Source organism: Herpailurus yagouaroundi, unplaced genomic scaffold (genome assembly GCF_014898765.1).
Source record: "Herpailurus yagouaroundi ecotype Mexico unplaced genomic scaffold, PumYag 251, whole genome shotgun sequence".
Taxonomy (NCBI): domain Eukaryota; kingdom Metazoa; phylum Chordata; class Mammalia; order Carnivora; family Felidae; genus Herpailurus; species Herpailurus yagouaroundi.
Genome location: NW_024412468.1, coordinates 543,664 through 564,651, shown reverse-complemented (window position 1 = coordinate 564,651; position 20,988 = coordinate 543,664). Strand labels below are relative to the sequence as shown.

At 39.2% G+C, this 20,988-nt stretch overlaps 1 protein-coding gene across 1 annotated transcript; it reads left to right on the top strand.

The window, feature by feature from the left end:
• Positions 1 to 4,791: 4,791 nt before the first annotated feature.
• Positions 4,792 to 20,552, top strand: ANGPTL5 (angiopoietin like 5). The gene is made up of 8 exons (XM_040460770.1): positions 4,792 to 4,945; positions 6,541 to 6,685; positions 8,995 to 9,098; positions 9,945 to 10,038; positions 12,371 to 12,471; positions 14,508 to 14,628; positions 16,731 to 16,916; positions 19,982 to 20,552. The coding sequence occupies exons 1-8, from the start codon at positions 4,850 to 4,852 to the stop codon at positions 20,299 to 20,301; spliced, it is 1,167 nt and encodes a 388-aa protein (XP_040316704.1). The 5' UTR covers positions 4,792 to 4,849; the 3' UTR covers positions 20,302 to 20,552.
• The last annotated feature ends 436 nt before the right edge of the window (positions 20,553 to 20,988 follow it).

The following is a 20,988-nucleotide window of genomic DNA, read 5'->3' as shown; positions in this document are numbered from 1 at the left end:
CGCTGCGTGTCTCGCTGCCAGACGCTGGGAGCCGACCACCCCAGTGTGGCCTGGACACAGATCCCCCGGGAGGATGTGCCTTCGGTGGTCACCACGCTGACATTGCTGCAGGGGGCGTGGAGAACAGAATGGAGTTTAGGGCCATTAATGTAATGGCTTTGCTAGTGAAGTTTTGAAAAAAGGCTGCAACTTTTTGTTGGAGCTCATTAGAAAAGTACATATAAATTCTGTTTCAGCCAGGGTTCTTTTTTTTTTTTTCCCTCCGGTGGAAAAACTCCCAGACTGGAAGCAGAATGTACAAACCAAATAAAAATCACTCATCCACCATTAAAATGCCTCTGCCTTTGTGAATCAGTTTGTTCATTTTTGGAGTTCAAATATAAACTTTTCCAGTTGAAACTATTTAAAACCGTTTTTGCCAAGTTGGATGCAGTGACTCAAAAATGTCATCTGGTGACGGAGATTTTAAAGTGCCACAACATTTCCAGCTTTGACTTAAAACACAGAACACATAAGCTCTCTTCAGGACCATGCCTAGAGGATAGAATGTATAATGTTAACAAAGAGAGGCTAACTGTGCATACATGGATCATTAGCTATCTTGGCAAGTTTTAGACCAGCCTAGCCAGGGCGCTGACCTATCATCACAAGTCTGTCTCTCTAGGGCCTATTTGAAAGAGAGGAAGAAAAGCGGGCAGGGCACACACAGCGCAAACAACAGAAGATTGTGGTTGCTGTTGTGGGACTAAGTACTCCTGTGGAGTATTTAGTCATGCTTAGACTTCTCGAAAGTCTAACTTTTGTTATTAGTCTGGCACTTTTGTGCTTTGTTGCATGGTTTATTAGCATTAAGAAGCAAGGCTTGGTTTCTCAATTGCCTGGAAATGCTTGTTTATATAATCATTCTTTGTTCAAATGTTGCTTTACAATGATGACCAAGAAAAAAAGAAAATTTAAACAGCGTTTTTTTTTGTTTTTTTTTTTTTTTTTGAGAGAGTGAGAGAGAGAGAGAGAGAGAGGTACGAGCAGGGGAGAGTCAGAGAGGGGAGACACAGAATCTGAATCAGGCTTCAGGCTCAGAGCTGTTAGCACACAGCCTGTCAACGGGCTCCTGAACCGTGAGATCATGACCTGAGCTGAAGATCATGACACTTAACTGACTGGGCTACCCAGGCGCCCTAGTTATTTTTGTTTTTTTTTTTTTTTTAATCATAGGATTTTTTTAACCTTTAAATTATTTCTTCAAAATATTAGGTTTTCGTGTTTATTTGACTTGTATAGTCCTAGATTCTAAAGAAAGAGCCTTTACGATTAGATATTTGGATAATAGAAAGATAATTTGAGGCAGTTATCAACTTTATCTCTTGGCAGAAAGTCAAGTATGATTCAAGCAATAAAAATGAATATTACACTAAAATCTCTATATTTTGTCAGAAGACATCTGAATTGAATATAATGCTTAATTCTTTTGCACTTTAAAACCATGATATATTCTATATAATAATAGACTTCATTCTTTTATTAAGGAAATATACATTGAACACTTACTATGTGCCAAGCACATTCTAGGTGCTGGGAATACAGCGGTGAACAAAACTTCAAAGTCCCTATGCTCATGAAGCTTGTATTTATTTTTCTTCCCCTCCCCCCTCCGAATATATTAGGGAGTGAAAAGCACTATAAGCAGAGATGGAGTAGTGTAGGGGACAGAGACTGACCCAGCTGTATTTTGGGTAGGGTGCTCAGGGAAAGCCTCAGAAGAAGGGAAATTAGGGCAGCGGTCTGAATGAAGAACAGAGGTTACCATTCAGATGTCTGGATGAAGAATGTCAGAGGCAGAGGGTGCTGTAGATACAGAAAGCTCTGAGGGAAGACCTATATTTGACATATTTGTAGACCAGAGAGAAGACACTGTGTCTAGAAGAGGGTGAGGCAGGGGAAGTGTGCGAGGACATGAAATTGTAGAAATGCCTTGTGGATGTACTTGAGCCTTACCAGGGATTTAGACAGTATTCAAGGAATCAGTATAATATCCAACTTCAAATGAAGAGGGAGCCATTGGAGAGTTTTGAGTATGAGAAAAATATGATGTAAGTCACTCTTTAGAAAGGATAACTCTAGGGGCACCTAGGTGGCTAAGTCAGTTGAGCTCCAGACTCTTGCTTTTGGCTCAGGTCATGAACCCAGGGTTGTGGGATCAAGCCCCATGTCTGGCTCCAAGATGAGCATGGAGCCTGCTTGGGATTCTCTCTCTCTCCCTCTGCCTCTTTTCTCCACTCACTCATGCTCTCTCTTTCTCAAATTTAAAAGAGAGAGAGAGAGAGAGGGAGAGAAATATATCACTCTAGTTGCTATAAGGAAACTTAGACTCTAGTTGATAAGGCTAGAAATGAGGTTAGTTTGAATGTCATTACAGTAGGTCAGGGGAGAGATTAGATGGTGGTGATTGAAGTGGTAAAAAGTGTTCAGAATTTTAACGTTTTTATTTATTTTTATTTTTTTGACACAGAGAGACAGAACATGAGCAGGGGAGGGGCAGAGAGAGAGGCAGACACAGAATTGGAAGCAGGCTCAAGGCTCTGAGCTGTCAGCACAGAGCCCAACGCGGGGCTTGGGCTCACAGACCACGAGATCATGACCTGAGCCAAAGTCAGACGCTCAACGGACTGAGCCACCCAGGCGCCCCAAAAAGTGCTCAGAATTTTCAACCTTGACCCAATAAGATGTTTTGATGAATAGTTGTGGCAAGTGAGTGAAATGGTTGTGAGTGAAAAAAAAGTCAAATGTGACTCTGTGATTTGGGCCTGAACCAAGTGGATGAAAGGTATTGCCAGTTACTAAGATGGGGAGGAGCAAGTTGAAGGGGGAGTAATAAGACTTGGGCTTCAGACATGAGCTGATTAGGACATGTCTAGTAGACACCCCACTTCATTCACACGTCTCATAAGTTGTTAATGATGTTCTATCTACAAAAGAAACCAACAATAATGCCTTTATGGTTGCAAAGCATGTTCACATAGCTTATCTAATTTGAATACCATAAAAACCTTGTGAATTACACAAAGCAGCCTGAGATGGACAATCCTTGAGCTTCCACTTTCATCTTGACTGAAGCTATTTTTTGCATCTTCTGCTGAAGTATTTTCTTGCTCTGGTAAGAATTTCCTGGATTTGTCTCTGGGAAAGGTGTGAAAGAACGAAGAATTTAACATCTGATGGCTGATGTAAAACTACTGAAGTTCTGCTATAGGTGTCACAATTTTGCAAGATCTCAACTAGAAATTTAGGATTAGAGGTAACTTCTCATCTACTCCTAATATAGATGATAAAGGTCATCAATATTGTCAGCAATGTTAGAACTGCAATATAGATCAAGTCAAATAATAGTAATAATAGTAATACCTAACATTTGGATGTTTGTTTTTGTCATGCATTGTGGTAGGTGCTTATGTATAAAAATCATCGAATCCACACAGTTGTCCTCATTCTACAAAGGAAGTAATCAAGCTATAGTGATATTAGGTCCCAGAGCAAAGGAGTGGTGCAGTCAAGGTTCAAACCCAGGCAGATTGGTCCCAGAGCCGGCTTGCCCAAACTCCTCAGGAGAGTAGGAGATAAGTGGTTGGGTTAAACAGTGGTGGTGAGGAAGTAAAGTCAGAGAATACATAACTGGTTTAAGATATTATTTCATTAATTAACATTTTAGTGCCTGTGGTCCCAGTCACTATATTAGTGCCATTAAAACCATGGCGTGGTCCCCATCTGGTACTTCTGAGGCTGGCAAATGAAATGGAGAAAATAATACCTTGAATAGGAAGCAAGACTCAGGAAAGTTTTGGATTATTTTATTTTATTTTATTTTAGCATAATGAATACTATACTCTTCAGTATAGAAACATGTCTCTTCTATACTGAAGAGAGGGAACTGTTGTAAGGGAGTGTTTGAAGAGTCATTACAGACATTGATCTATCAGCTTTGAGAGAGTGATCATTTTCAATAACAATAGTTCCCTTATGTTAATAATTTTTGAAGTTTTAGTAATACAGATGTAAAACATACAAATCAGAGTTCTAAAATTTGGTAATGATAGGATTCGTGTGACCATCATTGGTGGCTAAATTTAAAATAGGTAGAAGCATATTTTACATCTGAATTAGCTTCCCTGCATGTCCACATTGGTTGCATTTCTGCTTGGTGTTTCGTAAAAAGGTTTTTTTTCTTTTTTTTTTTTAACATTTATTGATTTTTGAGAGAGAGAGAGAGACAGAGCACAAGTGGGGGAAGGGAGAGAGAGAGAGGGAGACACAGAATCTGAAGCAAGCTCCATGCTCTGAGCTGTCAGCACAGAGCCTGATGTGGGGCTCGAACTCACAGAGTGCGAGATCATGACCTGAGATGAAGTCCAACACTTAAGGACTGAACCACCCAGATGCCCCAAAACAGTTTCAATATAACATTCTTTCTACTCCATCATTCATTTCTACTTCCTTACTGTTTTTATGCAAACTGGTTTACAGTTATTGAGGAATAGTTTATCATTAGATGACTTTATAAATTCACTTTTCATCCATTTATTTATTTATCTAGTTATTGCCTGTATTCTAAAAGCAGGCATGTAGTGATAAAAAAAGGTTTGCATAACTTAAAAAGGACAGGATCTCTAGAGGCTACTTTGTTTTTCGTATGAAGGGTGTTGTTTCAAACGAGGGCATGGAACCAGTAAGTTTTGGCTTCTGTTTTTGTTGTACACTTTCCAGAAGTTTTTAACTGAAGACTCTATGCACTGTAGTTCTTTCCACAGAGAGCTGACTGGTATTTGAAGAAGTTTTTCATTTCTCCAAGAAGAATATGATGTATCTGCCTCAAGCTTCACTTCTATTCTTAAATACATTTATTTTTATTTCTGGAGAAGTTATACAAGGTAACTGTGTACATCATTCTACGGTAAGAATTTCAGCAATGTTATTTGACCTAGGAAGTATGATTATATAGTTTTCAAGATACATATTTAAAATTTGAAAAGATTAATTGTACCATCCAATATAATTATGGAAAACTTAAAGTTTTTAGAAATGCTGAGATTCTGCTTTAATATTATTTTTAAACTTAGGAAACCATAACTGAGGATTGACACTTAACATATTTCTCGTGAAAAAAATTTTAAAGAAATTACAGGCCTAACTTAAAAACCAGCTGGCAACTTTCTGGTTAACTTTGATAATGAAATACCTGGTAGGTAATAAAAAATTTACTTTGTTATTTAAAAAAATAAATATTTTATAAACGTTTATATTTCAAACACAGTCTTGTGCTTCCTTTTCCAGGAAACTAGAAAATTTCATTTAAAACAATGTGAAAGTGACAGCTAATAAAGTATATGCAATACTCTGAATAGATGGTGATTTGAATCTCTGCATATTTAAATACTGGTTTATGATTTTAAAATGTTCTACAATGTATTACCGTGATATCAATCCCAAATTCCAAAGTTCCAAGGTTTCATAAAGATAAATTTTAGGTAAAGCTACGGAAATAATAATAATATAGTTCTCTAAAATACTCAAAATTTAAAAAACCTTATTTTAGATCTGGAAAAATGTAGTTGTTGTCAGGTTTTTGAAAACATCTAGGATGCCTATTATTACAGGAGTAGAAGGGAAAGAATAAGAAGTTAAAAGTAGGTCCATGTAACAAAATATAAGCATCTTTAGGTGGCAAATACCTTTCATACTATGATTAGCTTTTCACCTTTCTCTCAATATCCAGGTCAAAGGAAGATAAAGCTTGTTACTATTTTCTTTTAAAAACAGTTATTTAAATCTGTATAACTTCCACCAAAGAATGTTTTATGTAGAAAAACCAGCATTTACTAACAAGAATAAATACCTTTAGAACTGCGGCTGGTAGCTGGCTTTTCAAGATGACATCTGTTGTTGATTTTGCAAAGGAAAATCCCAGGCTTTTTTTCTGTTCTGATATCTTTCAAATCAATGAGTACTTTACCTTTCAAATCTGTAAATACTTTAGCTTACATAAAAGTGACAACCCTCCCACACATCCATCTCTACCCCTAATTCCTGATAATTGCTGGCAGAAAGTCCATTTGGCATAGAAATGTAATCTATGGAGAATAATCAGGGAACCTTCTTAGCTCTGTTCAAGGAACTTCAGATTCCCAGATGTTTGGCAGAAGGCTGGCTCAGCGCTGTATCAGATGTGGAAACATGCCAAAGTTAAGGATAAAGGCCATGGAGTCACGGTTGTAGAAAGTAGACCCTAAGTATATCCTTTTGGTATTTGGAAGAAAAGGGGAGAGCAAAAATATTGAATTAATGTATACTTTTTATTGATCCTTAAAATTTACCCATAAGGTTTATTTGTAGACTTCTAACCAGTTCATTATGTTCGTGTCTAGTGACCATCCTTGTGTATGTCCTGAGATTTCACCTTTTCCATGTACTCTTCTTATATTTATTATGTATAGGTCACATAACATACTTCATATATTCTTTTCTCATTTCTATTTTTTTAATGTCAAGGATTCTCCAGGAGTCAACACTGTAGAAGATGTATCTAATGCAAAAGATGAGAGTAAAAGTAATGATACTGTTTATAAGGAAGACTGTGAAGAGTTGTGTGATGTTAAAATTAAAATTACACGAGAAGAAAAACATTTCATGTGTAGTAAGTAATAAAAATAATCACAATCATAAGGGTATATGATTTATTACTTCTAAGGTATGGAATACATAGAAAGAAATACGCCTTAGCTTTGTTTGGGTCATTTTATATGTATCTTGATCCTTCTAGGTCAGAGGTTTTCTGTGTTTGGCACATAGTAGGTGCTTAGTAAGTGTTTGGTAAATGAATGAATGAATCCTTCCAGGTAGCCCTTTCAGCTGGCAGCAGAGGAGAGGGGCGAGCCAGACGGCACTGAGAGTTACGTTTTATCAGTTCACCAGAGGCTACTCTCAAACTTCCATCTGAGCCATTACGAAATTTCACCTTAGTTTTGAGGGAGAAATTCATTAATACTGAATGAATACTACATCAGGCATATTACAAATTCATAGCCAATTTATGTAGCAAAATGTAAAACTAAACTTTCAAGGTCTTGATTTTTGTTTGCAACTGTTGAGTGACGGTGTGGGAATTTTCATGGCCTGTTATATGCACATGGGGAGTGGGATGAAGAAGGAGAATCAGAAAGGGAGGGAGTGGTGATCTGGTCTAGGTCTTAAAGGATGTAAATCCTAGGCCAGAAAGCATAAAAAGCCCACTTTAATGTGTTTAATTCTATGTGCAACACAAGCATCTCCTATTTCTCAAACCGGTGAGTTGCACTTAGGTCCATAAAGACAGACACGTAAATCCAGAAAGGTTCTAATGGAAAGCAAGAGACTGAAAGTAGAAACGAGAGATGAGCCTGGGTGGGGTGCATTTTAAGATACCAAGGATTCTTAATGTGAAAATTAGGAATGTAGAGGTAAAGTCACCTCTTAAAGAATAATGTGTGCAATAATGTGTAGATGCTTTTGCTGTAAAGGGCGAAATTTGTATGAGGCCGGGGAATACATGGTAGTCAATGATTACTTCCCGATTTTGAGAGTTGTGTTGTAAGGAATGTCTTTGGTGTAAGAAATACAGACTGAGGGGCGCCTGGGTGGCGCAGTCGGTTAAGCGTCTGACTTCAGCCAGGTCACTATCTCGCGGTCTGTGAGTTCGAGCCCCACGTCAGGCTCTGGGCTGATGGCTCGGAGCCTGGAGCCTGTTTCCGATTCTGTGTCTCCCTCTCTCTCTGCCCCTCCCCCGTTCATGCTCTGTCTCTCTCTGTCCCAAAAATAAATAAAAAACGTTGAAAAAAAAATTAAAAAAAAAAAAAAGAAATACAGACTGAAATATCCAGGGACATCATGGCAGCCTGGTGTCACATGATTTAGGAAAGCTATTTAAACTGTTTTTGCAACTATTCTCTGAGTAAGATTCCTTTGACATAAAAAAAAAAAAAACAACCTTCTTAAAAAAGGAAAATAGTTCAATCAGAAACCAACCAACCAAAACTCTAAGATTTATCATTTATAGGGGAGCCTGGGTGGCTCAGTCGGTTGAGTGTCCGACTTCGGCTCAGGTCATGATCTTGTGGTCAGTGAGTTTGAGCCCCACATCGGGCTCCGTGCTGCCAGCTTGGAGCCTGGAGCCTGTTTCAGATTCTTTGTCTCCTTCTCTCTCTGCCCCTCCCCCACTCAATGCTCTGTCTCTCTCTGTCTCTCAAAAATGAATAAACGTTAAAAAAATCTTAAAAAAAGATTTATCATTTATATTTGTTTGCCATTTGTTTATATAAAAATACATAGCGTCAATAGAACAAAAGAAGTATTTATTTTGAAAATTAACTTGCATGATATAGATTATTGCCTTTTCCTTTCTTATATGATAAGGATTGAGGACTCCCAGACCTCCTCCTTCCATATCTCTCATCTTATTTTTTTTATAAAGTTTATTCATTTATTATTTCTCAGAGAGAGAGAGCCCACGAGCTGGGGATGGGCAGAGAGAGAGGGAGACACAGAATCTGAAGTGGGTTCCAGGCTCTGAGCTGTCAGCACAGAGCCCTACGTTGGGCTTGAACTCACTAACCACAAGATCATGACCTGAGCTGAAGTCAGTCGTTTAACTGCCTGAGCCTCAAAGGTGCCCCTGTAACTCTCATTTCACAAAGTGAAAATTAATATTCAAAATGCTGTCTCTCTGTTACATCAGATTCACTTATTTGGGGGTAATCTAAACTATTAGAAAGCATAGTTTCATTAACCAGTGTGGATACAATTATTTTCTTGGGTGATCCTGAGTTAAACAAAAGTTATACTAAGTGGAGTATTTAGATAGATGGAGATATATTGTGTCTTACGTTTATCCCAAATCATTTAAGCTCATTATTTTTCACCGTATTTTCTCTAACAATATTTAGCAAACACTTTTTATTATGATTTAAGGAAATTTGCAAAATTCTATTGTTTCCTACACACGAAGTACCAAAAAACTGCTAAGAAACATGATGGATGAGCAACAAACCTCCTTGGATTATTTATCCAGTCAGGTACGGACCTTTTCCTCTTGTGTTGTTATTGCACAGATACAGCGATACAATTAGAGGTGCAACTGTTTAATTTTTTAATGCATTTGTGTCTAGACATGTGTTTACTGCCTGCTCAATTAGAGGCATCCCAGGAAGCCTCAGGCAAACATTAAAAAACAAAAACAAACACAAAAAAATGGACCTTCACTCCAGGGGTGCGCAGTCAAGGGGACAGGAAGAAGCGCTGAAAGCCTGTTGTGAACGCTGTCAGCGTTTTGCAGAAGAGAACTCCGAGGTCCGCGCTAGGGGATAGCTTTCCAGGTGCGAGAGCCGGAGGTTTGAGTCTCCGAAGACGCACACCTGCTTCGGAAGCCGTAGAGACGGCTCAGAAAGCAGAGTCTCTTCTGCTCGGGGTTGCTGTTTGCAGCGGTGCGGGCAGGCGGCAGGTGTACAGGGGCAGCCAGTAGTGTGTGATCGGGGAGGGGAAGGACCCACTTGGGGACCGGTCTGGAGGTGAGCGAGGGTGGGAGACCGGCGGGGGAGCCGCCCACCTACGCAGGTGCGAGCCACCTGCGGGGTACACGGCGCCCCCCACTCCCCCCACCCCCCCGCCAGGTGCCTTCGCGTCCACGAGGGGCCTGCAAGCCCACCTGGGCAGGTGTGAGCCACTTGTGGGGTACATGGCACCCACTGGACAGGTGCCTTGGCGGCCTTGCTGCGGCGCTGGGGGCGTCAGGGTGGGGCGGCGGACACTGTTACACACCGCGGAGCTGCTTTGTAAGAGGCTGAGGGACGCCAGCTACACAATTCAGAGGAAGGAGTTTTGTTCAAATATAAACGTGCTGAAAGGTACGCCCGTGTGTTCAGGTTAACGAGCTCATGAATCGAGTTCTCCTTCTGACGACAGAAGTTCTCCGAAAACAGTTGGACCCTCTTCCTCACAGGCCAGTGCAGTCACATGGTGAGAACTTTTCTATTTCTGCCTCTTACTACTTGACTTTTATTGCGTAAAATTTTCCTGGACGGGTTGGAGCATTGAGAGGTTTTGTTTATAAAATACAGCTCCTTATTATCTAACAGACTGGAGGGGTAATACGTTCCCTGAGGCCGCCGTCCGCCCAGACAAATGTACTTTCCTGAATCGGGAAACTTTTCCAGGTGCCCAAAAGCCGTGGCTGTTCACAGATAACCCGAGTCCACTGCACATGGAACACTTTTATGTAACTAGTTTCTGGGCTGTCTTTTACATGTTAGTCATAATTAGTCTTCAGTCAGAAGAAAAGAAAGTTTTCAGAGTTCTTTCTGCCTGCAAACAGTTTTTTTTGAATTGTCTGAAATATTTCAAATTGGGACATAAAGTTTGAAATAAAAAAGGAACTTAAGACAGAAATAAACTGGAATTTAGAACCTTTTGTATTCAAATGCAGTGTAGTAATTCCTACAGGCTTGTGTTTCTAAGAAAAATAGCCCATCACTCTTACAATTATGAATTCACACCAGAGTTCCAAGGAAATAACTATTATTGAGGGCCTACTGTATGATTTTTTTGCTTACAAAGGGAAGGAAATAAACAATTACTGAGAGTCTCCTAAGTGTCAGGTAGTAAGGCACTTCCGCATGGTATTTTATTTTACATTTTTATTTTAGCTCATGTAGTTAAGAGCGTGGACTCTGAGGTCAGACCACCTGTCTTCAAATCACTGAGGCCTGTTTCCTCGATCGTTTCCTCATCAGCAAACTGCAGTACGTACCTCACAGTTGTTGTGGGGATTGCACAGCTAAGTACACGAAAAGCTCTTCGAATACTGCCTGAATGTAAGACAATAGAAGGGTCTGCTGTGGCGATGAGGATCATCAGAGGAGGAATATGCAGCCCAGAAAAATCTAAATAATGCGTTCATACTTACATGAATGGTGATGGCAGAGTGGAGATTCCAGCCCAGATCGGTCCTTCGTTGTGAACGTGTAGCACAGCTCTGAGCATAAGGTTGTGTGAGAATGTCTAGCAATTCAGAACACAAGCAACGGATCTATATCTTCCAGCAATAAGGGGGAAGCAAACAATTTTTTAGAGCGAATTTTCTGTAGGTGACATTTTCTGCACACGTACTGTGTGCCGGGCACTGTGCTAAGTGCTCTCCCTGTGCCTTGTATGTAAATTGCCAGAATAACACTACAAAGCAGACAGTGCTATTAAAAGGATAGAAGAGGGGCGCCTGGGTGGCGCAGTCGGTTGAGCGGCCGACTTCAGCCAGGTCACGATCTCGCGGTCCGTGAGTTCGAGCCCCGCGTCGGGCTCTGGGCTGATGGCTCGGAGCCTGGAGCCTGTTTCCGATTCTGTGTCTCCCTCTCTCTCTGCCCCTCCCCCGTTCGTGCTCTGTCTCTCTCTGTCCCAAAAATAAATAAACGTTGAAAAAAAAATTAAAAAAAAAATAAAATAAAGGATAGAAGAAGAGCGGGCAGCTGAGTTCGCTAAGGGTTCTTGGCTGCCGAGGAGAAGAGCTAGGGCGGTAAGCAGGCTTTCGGCTCTGCAGTCTCAGGCTTTCGTGTGTTTGTTTCACCAGGTGATTGACAATATAAGGGTTGATTTTATTTTATTACTATAGAAGATAATACACAGTAAAATGTCTTAGAATAAATGTGACACCCTTACCCACAGAATGTGCTTCCAGTCCCCTGGGAAGCGGGATGCTTTGGCGAAGGCAATTCTGGGGCGCTACACTTTTAACTATAGGCGGCAGTGCAGGCTGCAGGCGTAATTTCCTCTTGGGGAGGAGGGATTTCCTTGTCCTCTCCCTTGGCTCTTTGTCACAGTGGTCCCCAGCGAGAGTCTCTGCAGTCTCCAGTAGTCAAGGATGTGTCAGTAGTAATCAACTTATTCATTTGGGTTTCTCCTTCCCATTCACATAGGCTTCCTTTACACATTATGTCCCCAAGATAAGCCTAGATTCCTGAAAGGGAATTACTTATTGGGTGAGAATGCATGATTATAAATTATATTAAATCAATGTGGGTCCCAAATGAAAATTTTAAGTAGTATGGAGGGCTAATCACTAACAGTGATGTTATTAGTGAAGGTTTATTCCAACATAAATTCTTTAGTCTCATTCCTTACATGTATTTTCTCCTGATTTCTAAAATCGAGATCATTTTTTTTATTAAGAAGTTAAAATCTATCACAATGGAAATTATATTCATAATTTCAGATAGCACTGTCAGATCTCTACAGCAAAATGATTAAGTCTTAAGTGTACACTTGAAAATATCCTAAATAACTAATTTTACTTTTCTAGGTTTAGATTGTACTGATATTAAAGACACCATTGGCTCTGTCACCAAAACACCAAGTGGTTTATATATAATCTACCCGGAAGGATCTAGTTACCCATTTGAGGTAAAGTCTTCCCTTATTATGTGGAATAGGATAAGCAATGTATCTATTTAATTAATATTAAAATTTTAATTCTTCTCATATTTTATTTTTCCTTGAAATTTTTAAAATAAATGGGTAGAAGTTCCAGTTTCCCAATTTTGGTTTTCTGAAATTCTTTGCCCAAACCACAAGCCAGTAAAAGGACCTGAGAGTCTTTCGCTTTTCCACGTGAGGTGTCATGTTTACACTCTGCAGTAGGTACATTTCGTGCAGGATCTTATACACAATCTAAATATGCAGTAGAAACACTCGCTTTAATTAGCTTGTGGATATTAGAAAGCAGTGCGGTGCTGTGCCTTGGAGCTTGCCAAACATACCTAGATTTCCCTTCCTGTACGTGGTTATACTTTCTTTGGGTGATAAATGATTGAATGTGGTTATATAAGAAATTAATAAATAAGAAACCGCTTTCACTACACTATGAGACAGATCGAGAAGCTAATCCATTTTTAAATTGAACAAAATACATTACCCTTATGTCTAGGATTTCTGGAGGAAACTTCTATCCGAAATTATCTATTATTGGCAGGATATATATAATATCATATACTAACATAGTAATATATATGGTAACGTATAAGTTATTTACACATATTTTTTTCTGCTTGCTTTTTTGTGCATAAGAAAGTTTATGGTGCCAATCTCACACCTTATTGATAATCTTCATTACACAGTAGTTTTTTTTCTGAATAAACCACCAGTTCCTCATCTTGAAATTACCAACATTATTCACTAATTTTTTTTTTTTTTTTTTTTTTTTTACTAACCTTGCTTTTTGACATCCATTGACCAGATGTTAAAAAATTGGGATTTAGGAGGGAAATAATTTTAAAATTATCTAACTTGCAGGGCGCCTGGGTGGCTTAGTCGGTTGGGTGTCCGACTCTTGATTCTGGCTCAGGTCAGCACCTCACAGTTCGTGGGATCCAGCCCTGAGTCAGACTTTGTGCCGACAGTGCAGAGCCTACTTGGGATTCTCTTTCTCTCTCTGTCTCTCCACCCTTCTCAGATAATAAAATAAACTGAAAACTTAAAAAATTAACTGGGGCACCTGGGTGGCTCAGTCGGTTAAGCATCTGACTGCGGCTCAGGTCATGATCTCACGGTTCATGGGTTTGAGCCCCACGTCTGGAGCCTGCTTCAGATTCAGAGTGTCTCCCTCTCTCTCTGCCCCTCCCCCACTCACACTCTGTCTTTCCTTCAAAAATAAATAAGTGTTAAAAAAAAAAAATTACCTAACTTGCTTCACCTACAGATTCAAAACTGAGCCTGAACCCACATGGAGAGGGAAGGAAGACTTTTAATTTTGTGAAGAGTGGGAAGCGTTATTACCTTTTGTAATCATGGGAAGGTGTTGATTCCCTAACTTCCTCCACACTGCCTTTCTCTGTGAGCAGGAAGTTTCTAATGGGGACAACTGCATCTGATTTTCTGCGTCCTTACCATTGTCCTCTTAGGGGGATTTTACAGAGCACTGACAGATGCACCCAGGATCACAGGCTGTGGTGAGGCACAGATCACACCTTCCTGTCTGAAGATCCCATCTGGACATAGGCCGTTCATGCCTCTGGGGAAAAGAGGGGTCAAAGACAGGCCCACACGCATATGTGGTTAAAACTTAAAAAACATCACTGTTTTAAGATGAAGGAGTTAGCAGATTCCTCATTCTGCTACAGGTTGGCAGGGTCACCACTCAACTGAAAACTATCTGTGGACGTGAGGAATAAGAGGGTGACCTCAAATGCTACCAACACTGCATCTGTAATGGAATGACTGACACAGGAGACTGTAATTAGGTTGGCCTCAAGTTTGCCTTTTAATAAAGTGTCCTTTCTATGGATTTAAAAATGTCTGAATATATTAATAGCATACAATTGCATTGAAACTTTTAGTGCAACGGTCTTCTCTTTCTCTAGGCTTGAGGGTGAAGCATAAATTTTCCATCAATGAGTGAAAATGATAGTATGTGATTTTTGTCTTTTCTGGGCCCGTTTTAGGTGATGTGTGACATGGATTATAGAGGAGGTGGATGGACTGTGATACAGAAAAGGGTTGACGGGATCACTGATTTCCAGAGGCTGTGGTGTGATTATCTGGACGGATTTGGTGACCTTTTAGGTCATATTTTATTTCTCCTTTTTCTTTTTCTTTTTTTTTTTGGCATGACACTGATAGTTTATCTGTTGGTCAAAATCATTAGTAAAAATAGCAAATCCTTGTGAATATCAAAATAGGACTTTCTCTTCATGTCGTATTATTTTAGAACATGTGGGTTTTCGGTTGGGTGATGGAAATCATTACCTTTGGATACCTGCTGAAATGGGGTTGAGTGAAAATTCTAAAATGGGTATCTATTAGGTATTTACTGTGCACCCAGCAGAATTCTGGTAGATACTCAACAACCTTTTGTAGAAAGGAACACTGAATGGCAGGCAGGGTTGTCATGAACCTTGAAATTCTTGAGGTGTGTGCTGGGTCTACACCAATGGAGAATCGAGGTACATGGTGTACGGATTCAAATTATATGACTTGGGAGGAGTGTATAAAAATATCAGTAAGAATCAATGCCTCAAAATTTGAAAACTGTAAACCTCAAGAGAATTGTAAAATCTGTTTACATTATTGCTGCATGACAGTATTTCTTTTGCCAGCAAACAGAAATTCTAGTATTTGTGAACACTGCAGAATTTTACCTATGTTGGAATTTTTGCAGATGATTTTGATCACTTTTATGCTGTTATTTTAAGTTGCTGTTTTAATTTAAAAGCCTTAACATCCCATAATAAGGTCATCTAAAGATTCAGTAAGTGGTGGTATTGTGTTGCCAAAAACCCCACTGCAGGCTAGTGATTGTAGAAAGGATGTGAAATGTAATTATGTGTTATGTATTATGAATAAAGCTGAATAGCTGCCATGTTATGGAGTGCAGCTAATATATTGTGTTTTCTTAGCATGACCCCTAATTTTCTGGTAAGTGCTACCTCCTGATTCAAGTAGTCCTAGATCTACAGGCTCCAAATTGTCATCTTCCTCACTTTATGCTTATTTCTATGGGGAAATTAACTGAATTTTGAGAAAAATGTCTTCAGGCAGGTACAGTTCATGGGAACAGACTGCCTTGTACTTTGTATATTTCCAAAAAAAATTTGGGATTAAGGAAAATATACTGTTAAGCCAAATTAGGGGCTGGGTAGAGGGGCAGGATGGCAAGGACACTTACATTGGAGTGTCTTGGGCTGGGGACACTAAACAGACCCACCTTTCTTTCTATATACCTCCTTTCTTCCTGCGCTTCCTTACGGTATTTTTCAGTTCCAAGTGGGGTGCAGTTAGTGCCTCTCGTGAGCCCTGGAGAGGGACATGGTATCTTAGCTAGAATTTTAACAATGTGAATGCTGTCACACTGTCCCCCAACTCTCTCAAGTTTTTTTGGACTAGACCCTTCCTTCCTTCAGGAATTTAATGATTCAGGTACAGGAATATATTCCAGAATAGAGGCTATGCCAGGCTGGGTGAGGGTGGGATGGGGGGTGGGAGTGGGGTCGAAAACCATTAGCTAGAACAGCAAGAAGAATGCCGTCCAAACACTACATTTACTAATTCATCCTGGATCTACAAACACCATTTCATTTTCATTCATTACATTACATTACATTTTTATACCTGGGTAACAGACAAAGTGCATTGTAATGAAGAAATATTCACAGAGCATCATTCTAAAAGACAGAAAAAATAATTGCAAGTGAGCATTTTCAGGAAATGTTTCTTTAGAACCTGCCACTTTGGAGGTTAAAACTCTTAGCATTTTTGAGTACACATCATTTTGTTACCTGCCACAGTATTTCAACAGCTTTTTGTTGACATGCCTTAAGGTAGATCTTGAATTTTTGGTCAATTGTTAAATGACTTTTTGAATTTAATTTGGTGAGATAAAAATGAAACAGTCTAGTTATTCCCAGTCTAGTGAAATAGGAAGATTATATATATACATATATATATATATTTATATTTATTTATATAATGTATTTGTGTGTGTATTTTTTTTCTTTTTTGTAAATTAGACAAACACTGATAATTTGAATTTGAGCTAGGGCTATCTAGTCTCTCAAATAATTTATGTGAGCCATTTCAGTATTAAAAACTAACACCAAACCCTCAATAATAAGGAGTTATTATAAGTTGTATTAAAATATATTAAAAAAACATTTCTTTTTAAACAGGTGAATTTTGGCTAGGACTAAAAAAGATTTTTTATATAGTAAATCAGAAAAACACCAGTTTTATGCTGCATGTTGCATTGGAATCTGAAGACGACACATTTGCTTACGCATCATATGACAACTTTTGGCTAGAAGATGAAACAAGTTTTTTTAAGATGCACTTAGGACGGTATTCAGGAAATGCTGGTAAGTTTTTTCTCCCCCCCAGTGATGCAGGATAAATATAGCTGACTTGATATTAGGTGAAGATAAAAGTAATGTTATTTCGCTTGGTCTATGCCAGATAACTGATAACAGAGTAGATTCGGGATGAGAAAACTGAGTTTTGAAACCCTGCTACGATCATCGACCCACCTTGTGTCTTTGAAGAGCTTATATTCTTTAAAACTATTTTCCATGTATCATGGCAGCTGATTCTTTAGAAGGAGAGTCAGTGGGGCAGGCTGGGAAGGAATTATTGACGTTTTCATGTTCTGAGAGGCTGGCATTTAGGAATCACAGAATGTTAGAGCCGATCTCCTTCAGTGTACAGGTAAGGAACCTGAAACATTAGGGACTTGCCCCAGCTCATCACACCTGAGCCAGGGCAAGAAGCCAGGTTGATAGAGCCACTAGTTTGGTGGGCTTTTCCCCCCACTATACCTTGGTGCGTTACTCATTTCCAAATAAATTTAATTTTTAAGAACTTCAAAATACTTCATGTTAAATTTATAATTTGATGCTGAAATTTTAAATTTGAGTTAATACTAAATTCAACTCTCCTGTTGTTGCTCATCATGGTACTTGTTAATTATGTATATTTAGTGTTAGAAATCCAAAAGTGAGTGAGATATGTTCCCACTTCTTTAACTGATTATAATATAGAAGGGAGATAAACCCAGAAATGTGGAATACTGAATACTGATAGAGCTTTGGACATTTAGGAGAGGGAGAGAATGATCTCCACTGATTGCATCTGGAAAATCTTTATGGAAGGGTGGTTTCCGACAAGGAGTTAATGTTAGATCCAATGTGGGAAGGTTTTTAAAAGTACAAACTACTGCAGAATCCAATTCAGTAAGTTTGGGCCCAGGTATTTGTATTCAAAGATGGACGTATTGGCAACCTTATAGTTGAGAACCACTAATGTGTGCTTGCAGGAAGGGATAGGCTTTTGGCAAATGAATGTTGGCAAAGAAAGCAGCTGAGTCAAGGCACAGTGGGAGGAAAATTTCTGAGAGTGAAGAGTTGTCTGGTACAGTTGTCCACCTTGGGATGTTAGGTAAAAAGTCTGAAATTCAAATCTTGATAGATAAGGAAAACTTTCAAGAGTTACAATATGCAATTTTTAATGCTGCCTCTCTAAAAGTGTAAAGAACTATCTAAATATGGAAGCTACTGTGTTAGTAAAAGTGTGTGGGGGGTTTCTCTATTGGACTGAGATCTAGTTAGAAGACTCAGTGTGTCATTACACAAGTGTTTCATTACAGAATCCTCAAATTTTGCTATGCCCTACTCTGAATTTTCCCAATGAGGTTGTAAACTAACTTTCAACAGTTGATCACACAATACAATCAAAATAAAGAAAAAGATGCCAATGGGACATGGAGATAGAAACACAGATGAAACCAGGGGTTAAGTGTGATCAGGTGCATGGTAGAGATGAGCTACAAATTTGATTTTTAGCTCAAAGAAAAACCATAAATATGAAATTCTAACATTTGAGCAAACAGTTCTCCCAGGAGAAGGACAAATATTCCTGATTCTAAAACTGGCAAAGATTTATTTGGGTTCCCAGAGAAAACAAAGGGCATGTTCTGTAACTACACTTTCACAGAAAACATGATACTGAGTTTTAATGGGCTATTTCTTAAAAACAGCTCTATGCATTATATTTTAAAAACTGTTTATAAATATAATCCAGTGGGGAGCTCCTATCACATTTCCCTTCTGATGGGTGGACTTTGTTCAGGGAAAGTGTCTGTGGAGCGACCGTACAACTTAGGCAATGCTCCTTCAATGCTGTCTCATCTGAAATCTGAGAGGCATTGCACTGTGTGGGTGTTGAAAATCACACTCTTCCTGCAAATACCTGCAATGTGGGCATTTTGTTTCCTGTGAGGTGTGGAGTAAGAGGCTTTAATATTCAGCACAGCTGGCGAACAGGATGGGCCACTACCACGTATCAAGTTCTCCAGGCTCCTCAAAGACCTATCTCAAGAGATGCCAAACATTTGGAACATGATGAAACAAATGTGGGCTTTGGATTCTTCAAAGATTTAGCACAGCTCTACTTTAAGTTAGTGTTTCCAAAAGATGAGCACAGTTTACTGCAAATGAAATCTAGGTGTCATGGGACTAATTAGAACCTTCTGTTTATATAGTTTGATTCAAACAAAACATGGCTTCTGCCCCTGCTACTTACTTACATGGGCTGCCTTGACCAAGATACTTACTCTTTCAGGTTTTGGCGAGTATCAGGGAAACCATACACGCAGAACCCAGTGTGGACCTTTTAGGAATGGTAGTACTTGAGCTACTCTCCATGTGTCGTGTGGAGAGCCATTCTGGGCTCACCTCAGGAAGGTAGCTGATTATATGCTTGAGGTAACTGCGTATGTGATATAAACCTGGGGACCCCTAAATAAAACCAAACAACTTGTGCAGCTACAAATGTAAGCCTCTTAATGTAGCAGATTCCCTTTCATCCATGCCTCTTTATTTAAAGTGATGGAGGATGGAGGTGGCATGAAAACTTACTATGTATTATTATTACGTAGAAATTATTCTTTTCCCTAAATTACCAATTACCACATTACCCTTCCCCAAAGTATGACAGGTTTGTACAGCACCATTTTTGGCCTAAATTATCTGATTCCGTCTACAGAGCCAAACTTCCATTGTGGATTGTGATTTGGTACCAAATAGCCACTTAAAGATGCCTATCATGTTGAGGAATTCATTACCAGATTTTGGTATATTGCAATCTGGGGGAGAGATTTTGTTTGTTTTCATATTTTTTACTTTTTAAAAATTTTATTTAAATCCAAGCTGGTAATGGCTTTAGGAGTAGAATTTAGTGATTCATCACTTCCATACAACACCCAGTGCTCAGCCTAACTGGAGGGGAGACTTTAATATGATAGCTAGTAGAAAATAATGTAAACCTTAGTTCTAGATGCCATGCTTTGTTAAGATAGTCTGGTAAAGGCCAGTTAAAATGACAAAAAGTACCTTTAAATTTGGTCATTTAAAAAACCTGTTTTGCCCAGGTGATGGATTCCGGGGCTTCAGAAAAGAAGATAACCAAAATGCAATGCCTTTCAGCACATCGGATGTCGATAATGACGGATGTCACCCTGCATGCCTGGTCAGTGGTCAGTCTGTGAAAAGCTGTAGTCGCCTCAGTAACAACACTGGCTGGTGGTTCAGCCAGTGTGGTCTGGCAAATCTAAACGGCATTCATCGCTTCCCTGGAAAATTGGTCTCGACCGGGATTCAGTGGGGCACATGGACCAGAAACAATTCCCCTGTCAGGATTAAATCTGTTTCAATGAAAATTAGAAGAGCGTACAATCCATATTTTAAGTAATCTCCTTCTAAATTGTAATGTGTGGTCCACAGGTTTTTTTTGGTAACATATAAAAGATTTTCTATAGTTTCTCTTTTTACTGAGTGTTTCAAACATTTTAGCCAAAATTTAACTATAGATGGCATCTAGGTGTTAAGAGTTCAGTTTGAAATCTTTAATTTTATACAGTTTTATAGAAGAAAACCTGACTTAGTGTATGCTCTTACTACTAACTATATTAACAATATGTAATAAAGTTTAAGTGAACTGCACCTTGTCTTCCTGGAATTTGTTGTCTTCTCCAAGAACTGTCCTTTTCTTCTTCTTCTTCTTTTTTTATGTTTATTTTTGAGAGAGAGACAGAGTGCAAGTTGGGGAGGGGCAGAGAGAGGAAGAGACAGAATCCAAAGCAGGCTCCAGGCTCCCAGCTCTGAGCGGTCAGCACAGAGCCCAATGCGGGGCTTGACTCATGAACCAGGAGATCATGACCTGAGCTGAAGTCGGATGATCAACAGACTGAGCCACCCAGGGACCCAAGAATTGTCCTTTTCTTTAAAGCATACGTACTATAGTAGATGGTTAGGAAAACTGAAGAGAGCATTATGCTTGTTTCCATATTCATTGGAAATGGCTAACTATGTAATCTATACATAACTTCTATTAAAGACAATGACAAGGAATAACTTTGTGCACATTACTATACACATA

Excerpts from the sequence above, each read along its gene's own strand:
- ANGPTL5 (XM_040460770.1), top strand. The coding sequence starts at position 4,850 with ATGATGTATCTGCCTCAAGCTTCACTTCTATTCTTAAATACATTTATT. Across the intron at positions 10,039-12,370 it reads CAGGCCAGTGCAGTCACATG|GTTTAGATTGTACTGATATT; the intron begins GTGAGAACTTTT and ends TTACTTTTCTAG. Across the intron at positions 14,629-16,730 it reads CGGATTTGGTGACCTTTTAG|GTGAATTTTGGCTAGGACTA; the intron begins GTCATATTTTAT and ends CTTTTTAAACAG.